This window comes from Chaetodon auriga, chromosome 10 (assembly GCF_051107435.1).
Source record: "Chaetodon auriga isolate fChaAug3 chromosome 10, fChaAug3.hap1, whole genome shotgun sequence".
NCBI lineage: Eukaryota > Metazoa > Chordata > Actinopteri > Chaetodontiformes > Chaetodontidae > Chaetodon > Chaetodon auriga.
In genome coordinates, this window is record NC_135083.1 from 21,929,937 (window position 1) to 21,950,447 (window position 20,511).

Here is a 20,511-nt window from a genome sequence, read left to right on the forward strand (position 1 = left end):
CAGATGCTAACCAGGCTAGCTGGTTAGCTTATGATAAATGCATGCTAGTTTTTACTTATGCTAGCTTATGCTAAGGGAAACAGCTGCTTGCTGTAGCTTTGCATTTAACAGACACATATGAGAGTGGTATCAGTCTCAGGAAGAAAGAAAATAAACATATTTCCAAAAAAAATGTCAAATTATTGTTTCAAATTATAGTTCTACATTGTAATTCCTCTGTCTGCTGAAAGAAACAACAACATTCTGTCCCAGTCCTTCCTCTCTCACATCGCAACAAGCTAAGTCCTGCTGGAATTTGATGCAGGTCTGTTAGCATTAAAGAGTGGATTTCAACATGGATAAGTCTGTCGTCTGTGTGCGCTGTAGGGTTCCAGCTAATGTTAACACTTATTAGTCAGAACGATTAGCTGACTAGGCGTTCCATTAGTGACTTCTGTGACCCCTCAATGGCGACAGTGCAGCAAAATACAAGACATTCAGACATAAGAATGATGCTTAAGTAGATGGAAGTCCATACAAATATACATACATGCATACAGCATGTAGGACATAGAATATGACACACAGACAGATCTCTCACAGCTCACACAGAGTGTACACACACACAAGTCTACACAGAGTCCAGGGTCAATAGTGTGACCCCATCTTTTGTGTTGTTCAGTGAATGCCACTGCCACCATCAGGTCAGACCAAAAGGTTAGATGAAGTGGGAGTGTGTGTGGGTTAAAAGACTTCTCCTTTTACAGTTGGATCAAAGAGCACCCTGTGTGTGTGTGTGTGTGTGTGTGTGTGAGGGATTTTTTTTTTTTTTTTGCCACCCACATGTGGACCAATGTTTGTGATGTCTGCAAAAATTAGGCCTTTTGCTGCTTTGACAAATAAGTGAATAACTTTTAGCCACAAGAGACCAACCTTATCAATGCTCCTCTCTGACCAGTTGTAGCCTGGCTGAGAGGCTGTTTATCCTGATATGATAGCTTGCAAATTATGTTTTTTCCAGTTCAGCAGTAACAAAGTTGCATTGCTGTAATGAGCCAACAGCAACGGAAATAAACAGTCAAAATAAATCTACCTAATTACTTTTGAGCTTGACATCAGGTCTAACGGGTAGCTGTAAACGTGTAGATAGGTGTGGGGAGAATGTCTGCAGTCATCTGCAGGGAAGCAGAAATCAGTTTGACTATTGATGGCCGTGATGACTGTAAAGTAAAGCTGTTACCACCTTTTCACAGCTAAGCTTGATGACACTCCTGGCCATTTTTTTCCTGTCCTGTGCAATTGTGTTGATATTTTGCAAGGTCCAATGACTGTCTTTAAAAGTAATGAGCAGTGGTTTTCCGTGGTTTTCTTAGACATCATTGTTTTTTTTTTATTTTTCTCCTCGCTTTTATTTCTAGCCCTGGTCCAGTACTCATTGCCCACGTATTTAGATGTAAAGCATGAGGAAATACAGAGCCAGGCATGTTGGGAACTCCTACTCTGGCTCAAGGCTAGAGAAACTGAGCAGGGTTGACAAAAAAAGGCTGAAACTCCAACTCCACCCTCTCTATTTGTGGACCCACCATCAAACTGCTGACCATTCCCTGGAGCTGACACCAGGGCACTGGCCAGACACGTGAGGTAACTCCAGAGCCGTCAGAGAATCACAAAGCTTGTCTGTTGGAAACAAAAGGCGTCCCTTGGGTTCATTTTTGTCTGCAAACTTTTGTATTGAGTCTCAAACCGAGAAATTTAGTTTGTTCCTGGGATCCTGAAGAGGAGATTTTGTTGAGATAAGGACTGATTCATTGGTAGTTGGTCGTCTTTTTCCTCCTGCCATGAGTTGGTGGTTTTGGATGTTCAGATTAATGCAAATATCAGAAAGATTTTTTTGCATGATTCTCACTGCACAGCTGTTGATTTCATGTAAGGGAACTTGTATGCTATTAAACATGAGCATTACCAGTTGATGTATCATACCAAGCTTAGTCACATAGTCAAAGGTAGGTTTTACGTCCAGTCCCTTGGCAGGTCACACTTAAAACATACACACATTAGTCCATCACACACAAACACACACCATGACAGCAACAAATTTAGGTTAGATAAATTAAAATGCACAGTCAGTGGTGACGTAGTTGAGTTGCTTTTAGCAGACCTTTTAATTTGATTTGAAAGCTGGTGAAAGAACTTTCAACTCGATGTCATCTGGTTGGGTGTTCCACTGAGTTGTGGCTTTCACAGAGAATGCTGACTCTCCACATGCACTGAAGTGAAATGATGCAGTACAGCCTCTTACAGTCGATATTCTTAATGATTTTATAGAGTTTTCCAAATGAAAGAAAACAAAGTCACATCATGGAGAATTAGCCAAGCCATTTAGAGTGTGATAGGCAAGACACACATTTGAATGTAACATAAAATGCTTAAAGTTCAGAAGATGATGTTTCTTTAGTGATGATACTGAACTGGCTTTTATTCAGAATATTTAAGGTTTGTGTCCAAGGACTGTTTCTGTAGCCTGTCCCCAACATGTAAGAAAATTGGACATGTGGAAAAGGAAAGGAAAGAGTGTGCATAAAATTCTGCACTCATAGAAAGGCATTTTTTAATTTGTCTAAAATTTACAAGATTTCCAAAAAAATTTTGATCCATTATTACGACAGGATATTGAAATTCAGTAATTAAGTCAGTCTTTTCACCCTTGATGAGAAACTGCTTTCATTGCTCTGTTACGTGTAAGGTAGCTGTTTCGGTGGAATGATTTGTTGTAAAGCTAAACTGCATGTGATGTGAACCAAAATTGCTTGTGTTGAGTCAGTTGTTCAATGACAGCTTTCTCAGCAACTGTTGACAGTACTGCCAGGATGCTTGTGGGTCTAGCATTGCTGACTTTTTAGTGGTTTGTAGGAGTGACAATGCCATGTTTCCTGTCTTTAGGGACTACTGTAGTATATATATATGTGCCAGGTATGTGTGGAGTTAAAATGTCTTTGGTAAATTTAATAAGCATGGCATCATGTTGGGAAACATCTGTACATTTAGAGCTTCTAACGAAATTCTGATTTGTTCACCTGTGTCTCATTGGCCGCAACCAGATCAGAAACCTGACCTTCAGCATCTATAGGAACAACAGCCAGTTCCCAATTTGTAAAGTTTTAATTAACTCTAGAACAAAATCAAGAAAACAAGAGTATTGTCTTCAATTCATCTTTCTGCGCCTTGAGCTGAAGATGGATTGAAAATGTGGGTCCCTCGTTGTCAGAGTATTAATATTTATCCAGATTAATTTACTATTACCTTCTGCCTCTTACATTACCTGCAGATAAAAAGGAGCTGTAGAGACTTTATCTCACTTCTTGTTCCTCAGGCCTTTACAAATCAGCATATCTTTTGTCTCTTCTGCATCTCCTTAATGCTGAATCTCTAATCTTCATCATTTTCTACAGATTTTCATTAAGCCTGTGTAGATTCCTTTTATTCTCCCATTTTTTTGGGAGAACCTCACAGTAAATCTTTTTGCTTATAGAGTTAGTTCTGCAGGTGAATGTGTTACAGCCACACTCCATATCATCAGAAGATGCACAGAGTATGTAATAAGAAACATTTGTCTTAGTTGTTTCTTTATTTTTGATTCTGGTTTTAGTCAGTTTTCTTGCACTCAGAGAAAATTTAAGACCTGATGAGCCAGTAATCAAATTGTGAATCAATTAGTAAATATTAGGTCTAATTATGTATAATTTCTTTTGGTGTGAAAAGCACACCATGAAGAATTGTGCAGTTGTGCAGAATGGTTCAAATGTTGTTGATTTATGGTCTCCTTGGTGTAATAGGATATGTAGATCCACAGCACCTGCCAAGCTGCAATTCCACGTTGCCTCCGTCTTTCTTTGTTGTGAAATACCTAAAATACATAATTAATACCTAACCCAAAAATAAACCTAAGCATTATCACAACCTTAACCTGTGCCTTGTGTGATAGAATTACATAAAAATAATAACCTCTCTCTTTCTCTCTCTCTCTCTCTATCTCTCTCTCTCTCTCTCTCTCTCTCTCTCTCTCTCTCTCTCTCTCTCTCTCTCTGTTTTAAGCATTAAATCAGAGACATGTTAGTCTGACTCACAGGATGATTTGATGGGTACACTGTAGCCCAGTTCAGAGGTAGCTGGCTATGTAAGAGTAGAGAAATGTCAGCCTCTGTTGTTTGGGTCCTCCACAGTAAATGACGTTGTTTTTCCAACTTCCAGAATCAACATGAAGTCATTACAGCTGAGTAAATGTCGCAGCTGCTGTGTTTCTTATAGCTAATGAAATTAACAGTTGCCAAGTTAAACTACACTCGCTACAGCTTGTTAGGGCTCTTAATTCTGTTAGTCACAACTGAAAATGCAGCTCCTGAGATTTTAAATTCTTTCAGTTCTTCCAAATCACAATTTCAACTTAAAATGGTTAATTGTCAGCACCCAGGCTCAGAACAATGAATTTTTCTGGGTTTTTTTATAGAAGAGCTCTCAGGCTCAGAGGCTGCTCCTTCACTCGGCTCTCCCCCTGCTGTACTCTGCTCTCCTTCACTTTGTTCCACTGCTCCTCCCTGTCTGATGTTACTTGTCTTATATGATTACAGACAACATTAATGTTACATAATTTACACTCACATCACCTCTGATTACAAGTGTGGACACGATTTTTTACCTAACCATCATCATTTCTGAGTCAGTAAAAGGCTAATGATACCTGACTAGCGTCATCTTCATCAGCTGTCTTTCTCTTCTTAGAGAAATATTTGAACAAGCTCATCTGAAAATGCAGTCAGTCAGTCATCAGGCAGTCAGTCATCATGGCGTGTAGATATTAGCTTAATGCTATCAATTAGTTTACTCACGTTAGCGACACTGAGTTGGCTCCGGGCCCAATTAACTTAAGCTACCGATATGTTACGTAACGTTAGCTGGCCATCAATATTTTGTAAATGACTATTTAAATTGTAAAATCTATAATGAGTTATGTTAAGCTAATTAGTCTACCTTTTCTCTGGTAAGTTGCTGCCCTACTTTCCTAGACGACACTCCTCTGACTCTCTGACCTGGGGCCTGGGTGCTTGACGTGATGTCACTTTCAAGGCCGCGCTCTCGCGAGTAATTAACGTCGGACTCTGCTGTGAAGCTGGAGACATGCGGCGGTGGTGTATAAAAAAGAAATTTGAAGGAGCAGCGGCTAGGATTTAGGAATGGCGGCCCGCAGCTCCTAAATGAATGTAGAGGAATCACTGCTACAAGTTAATCCTGCCAGCCAATTAGAATTAAGACTTCTCAAAGGCCATTGTATTACTGCAGGTATGGACTGGACGAATGGGGTACTGAGATGACAAAGATTAAGAATTCAACAAAATGATGGGAGTGGTGGCAAATAACAATATTTTTGCTGATATCTTTTAATTTTATTTTGAACAGATTTTTTTTCAGAGCATTTTTTTTTTACTTATTTTGCAGCAAATCAGTGTAATCTTCATTCTGTGGAAAATATAGTTCCAATATAATATGAGTGTTTGATTATCACAGAGGATAACGAAGGAGCGGTGACTGATGGAAAATGACTGCCTGTGAGGGCACAGTGTATGTTCTGCATATAGAGGTGAAGAAGCTTTTAAGGAGCAGAAATGAAGAGTGGAGGAAACATGTTGAGCAGTAGTGAGGGGGGGGGGGGGGTGGTAATAGTTGTGAAAAATGAGATACACTGCAGATGCCAGCTGCTGGATCAGAAACCAAGCAAACACCCCTTAATTCATTAGTATCACCACGGCAACCAGTGATGCCTCACATCTTCCTTTGTCCCTTTGAATAAGGTAAAAGGATAATTCATTCTAAAGTGAAAATGACATTTGACATTGACATTTCTGGGCTTCACATTTTATTTAAGACGCTTAGCTAAATACTTAGCTGCTTTAAATGCACATACTGGAATTAGGTGTGCGGGCAATCCTGGGCTAAGAAGCCAGATTTACAAAAACCTGCTCATATCTAGAAAAAAAAAAATAACAAAGCCAACACTGATGCCAGTGATGTTCTTGTATAACAGTAGTAGAATGTGTCCATAAAATGTTCTCAGCGAGCAACGTTTGCTTTCCTTCACTGTCGGTCGGTCTCCATGATTTATCTTTTTCTGGCCTTTCCTGCAAAATATTCATAAGTACTCCTGAGGCTAGATGTTCTGGATAAACAATATGGAGGATCAACAACATGCATCCCACCACACATAAACTAGTATTTATTAAAATAAGATGCGCACTGCACCTCAGACCAAACTCATGGCTTCCAGATGGAACTTAGGGTGGTAAGTTAAGGTGAGGTGCAATCTAAATATTACAACATTTTTTGTCTGCCAGTTTCACTCATGGTGTGACCTGTGTGATCAAAGGCAAAAACACATTTAATTTGGATTAATTACTCCTATCACTATCCATTTTTATTCATTTATTTCTTATGGTTTAGTTGTCAGAGTGTGTGTCAATGATGGCTTTGATCGTTTTTGATGCAGCACTATGACGTCAATTATTCATTACCTCCCTGACGTTTAATGGTGGTGATTGAGAAACCGCAGGTACAGGAAGAGGCGATGAATTAACAATGTGGTTGTTGTAAACAGCCACAGATGTGCATAAGTGTGGGCTATAATTACAAAACAAACGGTGAAATTGCGCTACATCTTTGCCCTTCTTTTCACTGACAGGTCTAATGAGTCGGCAGAGCAGCCAGACGTATTCATTAGCAGATGTGTGATTAAAGGCATGTCTGTGTTCATTTATGGTAAACTGTGCATGTATATACTTAAGGTATTTCTGTCTCTGCACATGAGGAGTTGTCGCCATGCACCTGCACAGATTTTTTTTCCATTTCATATGGGCACTAAAGGTAAAGTTTTCACACTGAAGAAGCACTAATGAGGGTACACTGAGACACTGTTTCAAAAGTCTGATGCTTTATTTCCTGAGTCAGTTCTTCCACTCTCCTTCCCTATGGCTTAGGGAGAGTTGATAAGGCTAAGGCTGTTTTCATGGTGTCACAATGACCAGCCAAGCAGCGCTCAGACCTCGTATTTTCTTCACCTTGAACTTGTCTTTGCCCGTGCCACGGATGGGAGGTTCCTTCAGACAAGGCAGCTCTTTCTTTTCATTCTTATTTTCATGGAAATATGATGTGCTGTCAGTCTGTCAAATGACATCAAACTGAATAAATCAGCATTGCAACGAACCTTTAATGTGGTTAACGCAGGAACGTTTTATGTGAAAGAATCACACATAAAGCAGAAATAAGTGATTCTTGCAATATCTGTTGTCTACAGCTGCTCTCGTCTGTATGAAAAGCTTCTCCTTCAGTTTGTTTAATCCCTGCAGCCATCTGAAGACAGCAGGCCAGATAAGTTGATCAATCTCCAGCCTCTGATTGGAGATGTGCTGCTCTCCACACACAAACTGTTGTAGCTCGGTTGTCTGCCTGTTTATGCAGAACATAATACCTAGCGCTTTGTGATAGCCAATTAAAATGGAGCCCTTAGTGTCAGTGCTCTTTAAAAGTGTTCATTAATTTGTTCTTATTGAAGTGCAACTCTTTTTTTTCATGCGCTCTTACAGTATTTGGACTGAATGGCTTAAAGCCCCATCTGTCGAAATGAATTCATGTTGGTAGCCATCCCATTTTTATTATTAGCTGCACAGTTGCAAACAATATCGCGGTTCAGTGTTGGTCGTGGCATCTAACACAACTCTGTGTGTCAGACCGTCACTTGGCATGACCAAGACCGCTGCTGTGGCCTGTCACTTGCCAGTCGTGGCCCCTCACCAGCACCCACTGCTTTGCCCCTGAGAGGAACATTTTGTAACATGTAAATGTTCTTCCAGCCATCATAAGCCATACATAGCTTGTGTGTAGTCCCTTTAACAGCCCCTGTATGAGCGACAGTGTACATCAGTCACAGGCAGGACTCCTTTTGTACTTTGCACTCCTTCTTATATGCACACATCAGCAGACTTATTTTATACAGAGCCCAATCCAACCCTAAGTAGTCGGGGCAAATTGCTTTACCCAAAAAAAATCCCAGTTCACAAATCTCTCTCCCTCTTCCTTCTCTTTCCACTCTCTATTCTCTCGCCTCTTACCTTCATGCCTTCTGCTGCCTCTTTTTCTTTATTCTTCTCTCACGTGCCCTCTGGCTTTTTCTGTTTTTTTCTTCCCCCGACATCCTTCCATCCCCAGCTGGTGCAGTTTGCTGGTTAAATATTTGGGAGGGATACTTGGCGCTGGAAGGCCTAAGGAGGATCAGCAGAGGAAAGACTGCAGTTGTTGTGGATTAGCTGCTTGTTTTATCATAATACTCCTGCCTGCTTGGTTTGGGTTTGGTGCTCACCGGGCAAGCTGCAAAGTCAGAAATCACGATTTCTTAAAAAATGTGAGTAACGCAAGTCATTACTGCTGAGCTTTTGTTTCACTAGCAGAGTCTGGAATGGCAAAACCTTCCTATAGACTTCTCCTCCACACTCTTATGTTCTGTGTTTAAAGAATGTGAGTGAGTTTGGGCCTGGGGTTTCCTTTGTGGTTCCAGTAAAGTAATGCTCTGGTTTAAAAAAAAAAAAAAAAAAAAAAAAAAACACAGGTGAAAGTCAGAGTTAATAAATCACAAAGGGGCTTATGCTGTAAAGTCTGGAAGGCATGAAATGGAAAGTCAAGGGAGAAAAGGAAGATGCTACAAATGATGAGTTAGTATGCTGCATGTGTGTTTATGGTGTGCAATAAAGGTTCCATCAAAGATATGCTGTCAAAGATGAATTAATAAGTATAAAAAAGGCAAATTGTGGTTTAACCGGGGCTGGGCAGCATTTTATCACCTACACACAGAGCCATGCTACCTGTTTCCAAGTAAATACGGGTATTTCCTAAATTGTCAAAGTATTCCTTTAAATTGTTCTTTTAATGATGCATTAAAATATTTATCTACATGAAGGGCTCAACTAATGCTTTTTGTTTATGTCTTCTTGTGTGCCTTTAGAATTTGGAAAGATACAAACAGAGCAAGGAGCAGTTCCACCAAGCTGCCGCCGTGACAGAAGGAAACGTGAGGTGAGACATACACACGTTGTTAGGTTTTCATCACTTTTGGGGACACTTGCATAGCCATAACCACTGCTTGCCTAACCCTAAACCTTAGCCTAAGTTTAACCTTAACCTAATCTTACACTAACCTTAGCCAAGTCGTCACCCCAAAATTTAATTATTGACATTATAGGGACTTGAGTTTTGTTTCCATGAGGAAGGCGAGCCCCCGCAATGTGACCATGTAAACAGATTTATGTCCCCATAATGTGAGTAATACATGGGCACGCATATACGCGAACACACACACACACACACACACACACACACACACACACACACACACACACACACACAGTCACAAGCTAATTTGCAGTTCCAAAAGTGAGGAGATATTATTCCCTGGAGCCTCTGACACACACTAACACCCACCAACTCACACGTGAACATGCACACACAGCACACTAATAAGCAGCTATAGATAGTGATCTGCTCTTTTCCTCATTTTTTTTTTAACCACTTACGTGCATACATTCTCTAGAGCATACCTGACTAATGTGATAAGTGTTTTAATTGGCTGCTTTAATTAAGCCGAATTTAACAATACCCGATTTTGCCGTCCTTGCGTCTCACTGTGGGCTTGTAATGAGCCATAGCCAGGGAAAAGGTAGCTAATTATTGCCACTGCAGTTTGTAAAACACCCAGCTGAAATTCTTATTAGAGTCCAGGCTTTGACTTGCTGTTAGATTTTATGTCACACCGGTAACAGTGCTTTCCAGTGACGGGTCATCAGTATAGCTAACTGAAAGTATTCACGGGTGCAGACAAAATAACATTAACACTCGTGTCCTTCAGTGTGTCCTTTTTGTTACTGACAGGCTTTAGGTTGTGACCAGCTTTTTGTGGTGCACTTTGTCTTATATTAACACATTTCAGTTTCAAATGATTCGTTTAATTCTAACTCCTATTACTGAAGCTGTCCATTGTGACGGTCCATCACATTATCAAGACAGACTTCATAGTTAAGCTTTGACCGACTGGCACTCCTGCAGTTGTTTGCTGTTAGGGATTATTACAGATGTGTTGGATCATTTTGCGGTGTCAGCAGGCTAAGTGAGGTAGCCTTTAGGCCCTTCTCCCCATCCGTGTCCTCCCTCTCCTCCTGAGGGATCCCAAGACAGTCGCAGGTCAAACAGGATGTTCCAGTGTGTTCTGTGTCCAGCCCTGGGTCTTCTTCCAGTTGGACATCCTCCGAAAACCTTTAAAGCATCACAAATCAATGTTTTGCTATAAAAGGATCATATGACTGCATGTGTAATGTGAAAGGCATCGCTTGTAGTGATGAACCCACAAAGAACGGGGCACTTAAGTTCCCCTCAGCTCTGCAGAGCATTTTAGCAGCTTTCAACTCACCGTTTTGGTTTTACACCCCACAGTTTTCCTGGTTTGGTTAACTCTCAGCACTCTGCACATCCAGCTTCTTTGAGTGTGAAGGAGCAGCGTTTAACCTCTGAGCTCCTTTCAGATGTGTCTTTACCCTGTCTCCAAGACACCCAGTGAAGGAAGCTCATTTGTGCCACTTGTAGCTGCGATCTTATTCACCACTCGAAGATTTTGGTGAACTAAGACAGACTGCTAAATTAAGTGCAACTGTTACTGCTGATACTGTGCCAATCTTCCTGTCTCTCTTTTATCTCATTATACTCTAACTCTTGAAGGAAACCAAAAAAAATTCTTGAGCATGTTTTTCTCAAATAAAATAAAGGGGTTCAGACAACCTGCCCAAAACTGTTGGCTTGTGTACAACCTGTCATACTGTCTGACAGTTTGTCATTCTTGGCTCATCAGACTTCTTTCCAGCGTCATATTCCCACATCTCAGTAATTACTTTGGCGAGTACATTGTTTTTATAACTATATTCAAATGATGGGCAAAATTGCAAAATACCAGCCAACTTGTGAATAGCCAAAATTAAAAAATGCCATCATGTATAATAAATTGAGTGTCAGGAGGTTGGATAAGATGAGCAAATGAGAAAGGCAATGAATGAATGTACTTCTGTTGTACTTTCCTAAGTCTATAACTCATGAGTTAGTTCTAACTGCTCCTTTTAAGAAGACCAGGTGCCACAAGTACAGTACCGTTAGGGTACCAGGATGCTCCCAGTGGCTACCAGTAGCCTGTAGGAAGCAAATATGAGAAAGCATTACACAGCATTACTGGTTAAGAAGATGTGTGGGGAGTCAATTCTACCAGGATGACTCAAGAAAAAAAACAATAAAAACAAGAAAATGGAACATATATGGTACATAGATCATTAATTGGCATCAGTCCTACAGGATATGAAATGTACTCATCTAACATTACTCACCAGGATGAGAGAGACTGTAAATTACCTCGCAACAAGCCAAAAAGTATATAACTCATAGTTCACCATTTTAACAAAAACCTTAAATGAAGATACAAATCAGATGTGGACCTTTGAGTAATAAGTTTGAGGACCCCTCGGATAGAGGATCACCTGCTGACTACACATACACACCTAGGCTTTGCACATCAGTTTTAAGTCTGACGATAACAGTTTTGGGCCCCCCACACTCATTGTGTGCCAGCCCTGTAGTTATTACACCCTCTGCATGGTAATCTGGAGTGACTGAACGCTGTTATCAGCAGCTTAGAAATATGAGACCCCATTCCAGGTGGGATTTAAAGCAATGCCAACATGTGTTTGATCTTTGCGGATGCTGAAGACCAGGTGATCTTACCTCAGGGGAATAGTGTACAGTAATACCGCTAATCCTCTGCTCGTTGGGATGTTGTGTGTATGTGTGTGTTTTTGTGTGTGTGTGTGTTGAGGGGGAAGGAGGGTACTCTAAATCCATCAGTGTTTTATCAGACAAGATAAAACGATCCAAGCTTCCTGTATAGCACTACCTTTATGGTCAATTATATACGGTTTTTACAGGAAAGTGGATTAGACTCTCATTCATTCTGTAATCTAGTCTATCCCTAACCTCCGGGGAATTCACTAGTGTCACTTTAATGAGTAGATTAAGGTGTGAGGATAAGTGTGCTTGTGTGTAAGGTGTCAAAATGGGATCTATTCGATGTAGACATTAATAACAGGTGTGCGTTTCCGGCTATGATGAGCCGAAATGTTTGCTGTGAAAAAGGTCTATACTCAGGGGTGCACATTACTGGAGAACAAGGATGCATGTGTGACAAAAATCAGAACTGCATAACATCCAGTTTCAGAACACACCTTTACACTTCCTGTTAGTTGCACAGGTTAGAATTAAAATAGACAAATAGACCAGCGTGTTTGTAGTGGGGGTGTGAGTTTCAGTCCTTGAATTTCATTTATTTTAACAAATTGAACAGATTTGAACATCCTGTCCTTAGATAGTTGAACTGAATGCATCTCTGTCTTCGTTGTGTGGCTCCTGCACTATTCAGCAAACTGGCCCAAGGCTTATTGACCTACTCTAGGTCACATACTTTTTAGATAAGTGAGATTTTGATTTTATTGGCAGTTAATAGCCTTTAGCCATCTGTCCTCCTCTACCCAAAGCTGTGTAAGAAAAGTCCACGGTCCTATGCTTTACACGATTTGTCCCAGGAAACTTAAGGCCCCAGATCTTGACGCATCTCGTCTCATGATCAGTTTAAACATGGCATTTGCTGTTTGAAATTGAGCATTTGTTCTTTATTTCTTTGTGCTATCCCGACAGCTGGCATAGCAGCCCTCCAAAAGCACAAAACATTTCTCTCCAATCAATCCCCAGATCACTATTTTTATTTCTTAGTATGTACAATGCAGTGGAAAACATCTGGACAAAAACATGTGCCCAATGAGTAAATGTAAACAGCTATGACTTAGCTGATGGAGGATGTTGCAATGTCACTGGGACCATAATTCAAGCCATTCAAAGTACGTGTAGCCAGTGAATCAGGCTAAATAGTCGGTTGTAGCAGATATCCTGCTGCGTTGGAAATACTCCTAGATCTTTGTTTTCCTTGAAACAATGAAAACGTGTGCAGATTGGGCTTCTGCTGCGTCCATTGCAGTGTGAATAGTCTTGAATTAATACAGTTCAGTATGCAGAGAGCCTGATGTAGTGTTAGTAATCAAGAGGCAGAGTCTGGACACTGACATACACTTTGAATCATTCATGTGTTTGAAAAATGAACAGTGACATGTTCAACATTTTCAGATGCCAGAACTAGTCATCTATAGGAAACTTCTGACAGACTCTGGTTTTATCAGCTGTTGGAGTGAAGTTTTCTCTCAGTGCAGAGCTGTAGAACAAAGCTACTGTAAAATATGATGTGGGTGACTCCAACCCCCCCCGGCTCCACTGTCTGTTTCTTTCTGTGTTCTGATTAAGTATGCATGTGTACATGCCTATATGTGTGTGATGTGTGTAATCCACAGTTTAATCCTTGAAGCAAAAAGGGAGCTTTAGTTGCCCACACTCTGAGGTTGTGCATATGGCCAGTTTGTCACTGTTCTGTGTGTGTGTGTGTGTGTGTGTGTGTGTGTGTGTGTGTGTGTGTGTGTGTGTGTGTGTGTGTGTGAGTGAGTGTGAGTGTATGTGTATGTGTGTGCAAAAGAAAGATGGAAAGAGCAAGAAAGACTGAAACCTGTAGCACTGTGAAATGCCAAACTCAATGGAGCATGATAAAACAAGCCTCAATAACTCTCTCTCTCTCTCTCTCTCTCTCTCTCTCTCTCTCTCTCTCTCTCTCTCTCCCTCTGTCTCCCTGTTTTCTTTGTCCAAACCTTAAAATTTGTGAGCACAGATTTATTTTTTCCCACACTGTAAAAGTTCCCCGCTCTAAAACTTCTTTCTTTGTTTTGTAGTGGATCACACCGCCAACTTTATTACAGGTGCCGTTATAAATACATCTCAGTCACATGACAAACAAATGATGCAAACTCACAATGATTACAATGGCACATCAGTTGAAGATGCACCAAAACACAGAGGAGGCAAGGAGAATAATTGATGTTAAAAAAGACTAAAATTAGTGAAACTATCAATTAAAATGCACAAAAATCAGCAAATTCTCTCATAAACTGTACAGATTGAAAAAGTACCTTCATTGTGATTTGTGATATCAGACTTCATAAATCCAATTAACTTAAAAAAAGGATCTCCTTTTGATCCGCATATATTGTAAACACAATATTGCACTTTTGATCCCACCTCATTTTTATGTAGCTTCGCATTACCCATTACTTTGAAGCATGGCTTTTAATTCGGTGGACCAGTTTTATTTTATTAGATATGATAGGCCATCCACTGTGTGGATCACTGGAGAAAAAACAATCACAGTGAACTACTCCTCCTGACACAACTTTCACTTATTGGAGTGATATTTTGACACACATAATGGAATTGTGTACTTTGTCCTCCAAAGCAAGAAAACAATAAGCAAATCAAACAAATACTTCTGGTTGATCCCGCACCTCATTCCAGCACCCTCCTGTCTCCATGCTCCCCTTTATGTCCACTCCAGGTGTCCCATCTCCATCAATACCATTGCACAGTCTGTTAGTCCTCTCGTCTCACAGGCATCGAGAGTCAGGAGGCGAGAGTCAGTTATTAACTCTGGAACAAACTAAAGCAGGATTTCTGCAAAAGCTCATCACAGCGACTTGGCTTAATGACTGTTGGGGAACCACATGTGTGTCCTCGATCTGTTGGCTGCCACAAAAAGGAGGAGTCGTGACTACTTAACAGAAGCACAATGCATATGCAGACTTGACAGGCAAGTACGTGTGCACATACAAGGAATTTGACTCCACTCACACACTGCAGTCAATGTGCTTGGATTGGAAAGAGGACATACAGCTCAACAAGGACAGAACGACAAAAATACAAAATAAACAAATATATACAAAGAGCGATGCAGCAATGAACAATATATACATTGAAAGAGGATGGAAACAGTTGTCTTTTTAGTCTAGATATGTTTTTTGTGTGAGAGAGTGAGGTAGACAGCCTCCTCTTTGAGAGTTGAAAGTAATAGAATGAGAGCGAGACAGAGACAGACAAGACTAGATACCCACGTCAAACTGCTCAGGTCAGTATCCGAGGCGTTTTAACAAGGCCCACTGTCTGTTACAGTAGTGGTCGAACTAGCCTTAATAGCCAACCTGTCAGATCTTCCCATCCTGTGTCAGAGGATACCAGCCTACAGAGATCACTCTACAATAAGGCTGGAAACATTGACAAGGCCAGAGTCCAAGTAAAAGAGCAGACTATGTGGCAATTATTATTGTGCTGTAAGAGAAAAGCCAACCAGAATCATGTTGTGAGTTCCATCACACCAGTAAATTTCAAATGGGTTCAATTCGTGGCACTGAATGTTCAAATGGCTGTTTGAGGAGAGCAGTTTTATAGCAACCTGACTTGGATGGTAAGGAAAAAAAAGTGTTAAAACAGCTATTTCAGTGAGGTTATCAAGTGGACTCAAGTGGTGAAGTTAGTTCCACAGCACCTCCAAATGGACCTGCACAACTTGTCCAGTGACATGTTTTGTCTCTTTGAAGCATTTCGTGAATCTGATATGGCAAATTTGTTCTAGCCTCTCTCATAAAATAGATATAGGAGGAAGTTAATGTACCAAAATGAATATTGCTACATGGAGGCAACAGGATACAAACACTGTAGGAATTATCACTATCGAATGCAACATAAAAGCATGTATTGTCATTACCACTGGGTAATTTGCAGTCAGATAAATTTCACACTAGATATACAGTCAATTTCAGTCTCTTAGTCAATTTGTCACTAAACTATGTTTACAAAAAATCATTTGTTTCTACATACATTAAGCATGAATAGTGCTTTTCTGCAACGCAGTTCATCTCAGTACCACCGTCAGGCCCCAGGCCAGTATGCAGTATAACCTCCACCCTGTACTGTTCTCAGTTGGAGTGCAATTGGACTGCACACGATTGAACCACCAGCTTTCCTGTCACAAGCCTGTCCCTTTAACCTTTATGCAGCTCCATCTGCAGATTATGTAAGAAAATGAATGAATGTCTCTCACTTCAGTGCATGGAGTCTTTTTGCAATAGCGCAAATGAAATTCGATCCCTGGCCCTTGCAGTCAACTGAATCTCAAACTGCTCCCGAATGTCCTGAATGGGAGTTTGAATGGTTATCGCTCCTGATGAGCAGGTGGCACCTTGCATTGGACCTTCTGCCACCCATGTAGAAATGTGTGTATTCACAGGTGAATGCTGGCTTGTGTTGAGAAGTGCTTTATGTGGTCGGACTGAAAGACTAGACAAACGTGAATGCAGTCCATTTACCACAGGGAGGTCATGGGAGTCGTAATTTTTCAAATTCTGTGACTTAAAGTTTACTGACGCCATTGTTCAAAGAGCCAAAGTATAGGCAGTGTTTAAGCAAGGATTGTCTAGGAGGAAGGCATGTAGGTCCTGTAGTAGCTTCAAGGGGGTTACAGTCCAATCCAAGGGGGATGTAAACAATACAATGAAAACTGTAAAACCTTGCTCCAAAATAATATTACAACTAAGAGTTTCATTTTGTAGTTTGGCTAATCGATGAATTAAATGATGATACAGCTTATAAGTCTATAAATATGAAGGCAATGATGGCATGTTTCATGTTGAAAGTGAGTCATTGTTGCAGTCGTGCACTAAGCTCAAACTCTGGAAAGGTTAAGGACAAAAAAAGAGGTATCAATAGTGGCATGCAGGTGTGGATGTAGAGATGGATTCCCTTAATGGAGTGAAGAACAGGAGCAATTTACAGTACAATGTAGAAGTGGTTGGTTGAGCAAAAGGTGTCAGTACAGTTTGAGAATGAAAAGTATGCAGGAAATCAAGAAAAATTAATATATTTCTAACGCATATATGTAATATTGAAAACTAGAAGATAGGTGGATGTAGAATCATGGACATCAAATGAAATGTGATAATATGAAGTATTTAAGATCTGATTTGCAGTATATGAATATTTCATGTATGGAAATGCAAGGAAGTATCATACTCTGCAGTATTTTATTGTCACACTGTGGTGGAAATCAGGCTGTTTACCACCTAACTACATTTCTAAGCAGCAAAACAACATAAAGGAACAAAAAACTTTTTAAGGTCATTGAACTGTTCCGACTTGTAGAAGCCATACATATTCATTGGAACCACTGTGGAAACCTAAAATATATATATCTACCAATACAGCATTGACAGAGGAGTAGCAAATGTGAGAAGCGTTGAGAGACATGAAGTTCTCTACCTCCACTTCAGTGTTTTATGAGAGACTAAGTGAAGTCTGAATACCAGTATGGAGAGGACCCTTTCTCCCTGGTTACCGTTGTGATAGGAATGGCGAGATGGGAGAGGACAAGTGAAGGAGTGTGGAGATACAAGATAGGGGAGAAGAGGGTGTGTGCCCTCAGTCAATTGAAAAGCTGTCAGGGTGCAGGTGCATACAAGCTACAAGCAAGAGATAAGAGGCAACTCTGTCTCTCTAGCTGTTTTCCTCTTCACCTCTCTTGCCCTCTTTTTCCCTTGTTATCATCTATTTTTTTCTCTTCACTTCACCACTGCACCAGTATTAATCAAGCTGGTAATGGTAAAGCAGTCTGTTAAGGAATTCTGACCCTCTGACACATCAGATGCCATCTCCTGCCTCAATAGATAACGATGGACGTGTTTACCTCACACTGTTTCCTTCTTTCTACTGAGCGTCAAAGTTCTTCAGGGAGAATGAGAGTCGTTCTTGTTTTTCTCTACACAGGATTAAACATCAAAGGTCCTATCCAATTTTAAGCAAATTATTGGAATATTGCAGAACAATTCTGGAAATGTGCATTTCTATGAGCAGGATTCAAGCTAATTGGAAGACTTTAAAGAAGTAGTTTGGAATTTCATGAAATACATTCACATTCTTGCAGAGAGTTAGATGAGAAGACTGATACCACTCTAATGTCGGTACACTAAATATGAAGCTATAGCCAGGCAATTATAGTTGTTCGGTGATTAGCTTAGCTTAGCATAAAGACTGGAAAAAGGAGTGAACAGCTAGCTAGGGTACAGCATGCTAATTAGAGAGATTTAGAGATGCTAGTAGGCAGATTCTTGTTAGATTTGAATAGAACCAGGCTAGCTCTTTCCCCCCACTTGCAGTCTTATACTAAGTTAAATTAATCCCCTACTGGCTACATATTTAATGTGTAGATATGAGAGTGATATCGACCGTCTCGTCTTACTGTCAGCAAGAATGCAAATAAGCCTTTTTCCTAAAATGTTGAACAAGTTAACTGCCTCCTATGATCTGGGATCATCAAATACAGTTGAATTTGATTGTGTCTGTCAGACCTTTTCAGCTGGACATATAAATATGAACACAAGTCAAGTATTTCTATTGTCAAAGTCACCTGTGACTTGGCACATGTATGCCATATATTACATATACCAGGTAGCTAGAAGTGTAGCAGCAACAACAAGAGCAGCCTCATTGACAGGAAGGTTCAGCCAAGAATCCATAAGAGTTGCAGGGGGAGAGGTAGAGGAGTGTTTAACAGAATATCAAACATGATGTTAATCCTGACAGTGTAGGCGCAAGTTGTTCGGGGCGAGAACGATTAGACTCCAGGAACAGAGTATAGACAAAGATAGACAAAGTTCCTACATTTAATGGTCGGTGATTTGAGCGTGGCGCCTGGCCTGAGAAAGGTGGAGTACCTGGATATTAAGACATTTCTTGCAGGACTTTTTACTTTTTTCATTGCTCTCACATTTTAGATGCACCCATAAATTTGATATTCAGTGTGAATATTAAAACTAGCCGCACTCAGCAGAACTCCAGGTGGTTCATCTTGGCAGACAAATGTGGTTCAATCAGAGTTTAAAATTTTGCATAAATTGCAAGGTCTGACCCAGATATGACTTTGGTTACCAACAACTTGCACAATAAGGCATTCCAACAGCTCAGTCTGATAGTAACGATTTGGATCTTTGGATCTTGGACCGCAGTGTTGCAAATGTTGTAAATTTATCATGATATCGTTGCAAACATAGCGTTACTTACAATCTTAGACTGTAAGTTAGGAGAATAAACATGTGTGTTTGGTAAAATGCATAGCCTATTACTCAATATTGGTTAATTGAACTGGTTTACATTAAGGAGCAGTTGTTAATCCAGTTGGAAGAACATTGTCTTGAGTCACAAGACGAGCTCTGTTTCAACAAGAAACAACAAAAGTTAAAAACTGAGTCAATAACCTTGTTTCTTTGTTCGAATCACCCCCTCTCCCCTCAAAATGTGACTTTACCACTTTATAGTTGGCTGCCAGAATGATGCAGGGAGTCAGCTATTTGGCTGCCACTTGGGGAGCTATTTGAATTGCGATTAGGGAGTTTTGTGCAGCAACAATTTTTTACCACCCCTGATGTTCAAACAGTCTGGCATTGAAACATGCCGTTGTTTCAAGTTGACTTTGGAATATACAGCCAGAGCCATGCATTATAAAAAATGACATTATATTCATAACATGTCAAAACCCGTCATACCAACATGCCCAGTGTGTCTGCACGCAAGCAAGATGTTGCCGACTTGCAGGGAAACTGTGTTGTAGCCCTGAAGTCAGTCACAATATTGGATTCTCATTTCTCCTCCTTGGGCGCTGCTTCTTGTGAGATGTTAACAAGATTTTCTAATTAGTTGCCTGAAACACAGTAGAGATACCAATACTTTGTAGTTGACAGGATAGAAATAAAATGGCATGTAGGACAAACAATGCTTCATATGTACAGCCAAGGCCATTAAAGAGGACACAAAAACATCACTTTAACTCTGAGAGAAGCATGGTTTAGAGACGATAAAAGCATCTTCCTTATCAGTCTCGTAGCTTTGCCAGAGGCTTTTGTAGTTGCTGGTGTGTTTTGTGTCTTTTCCATTTTCCAATTTCTCCCCTTTCATTTCTCTCCCTCTCTTTGTCTCGGTAAGCTGGTTTGCGTGGTCCAGAAGTCTGAGGCCTCTGTGTTCCGTCCGCCTCCGCCTTCGCTGCCGGAGATTAAAAATAATGGGCAGCACCATTAATTAAGCAACTAATCTAACTGTTTATGTTTTCTCATATTTACCGCTCACAGATGCGTAGAAGCTCCCCCAAAAATGACTGCACCCACACATATTAAAATGGCTTCGCAGCACGCGCGCTCACACACACGAACAATAACAACAACAAACCCATACATGGCTCGATGGGCTGTCAGGGACGCTGCTTTACCTCGTCGCAGCTAAAAAAAACCGAGGCCTCCCCCTCCCTCTCTTTTTTCATTTATTTATTTTTGTAAGCGGCTCAGTTAATATTGTTGATTTAATACCTCACCTTCAATTTGGTGTAGCATGTGGACAGAGCTTTAGCTTTTGCTGCGGCTGAACCAATTTTCTGCTTCAAGCGCC

The 20,511-nt window shown here is 40.5% G+C and overlaps 1 protein-coding gene across 2 annotated transcripts in view; it reads left to right on the top strand.

Annotated features, from left to right (window-relative positions):
• LOC143326520 (MICOS complex subunit mic25a-like) overlaps window positions 1–20,511 on the top strand; it is a 76,835-nt gene that overhangs the window by 31,388 nt on the left and 24,936 nt on the right. For both annotated transcript variants that reach the window (XM_076740098.1, XM_076740100.1), the window contains one exon: window positions 9,020–9,090. In XM_076740098.1, the coding sequence (XP_076596213.1) occupies window positions 9,020–9,090 (71 nt within the window). The remainder of the gene's footprint in view (window positions 1–9,019; window positions 9,091–20,511) is intronic.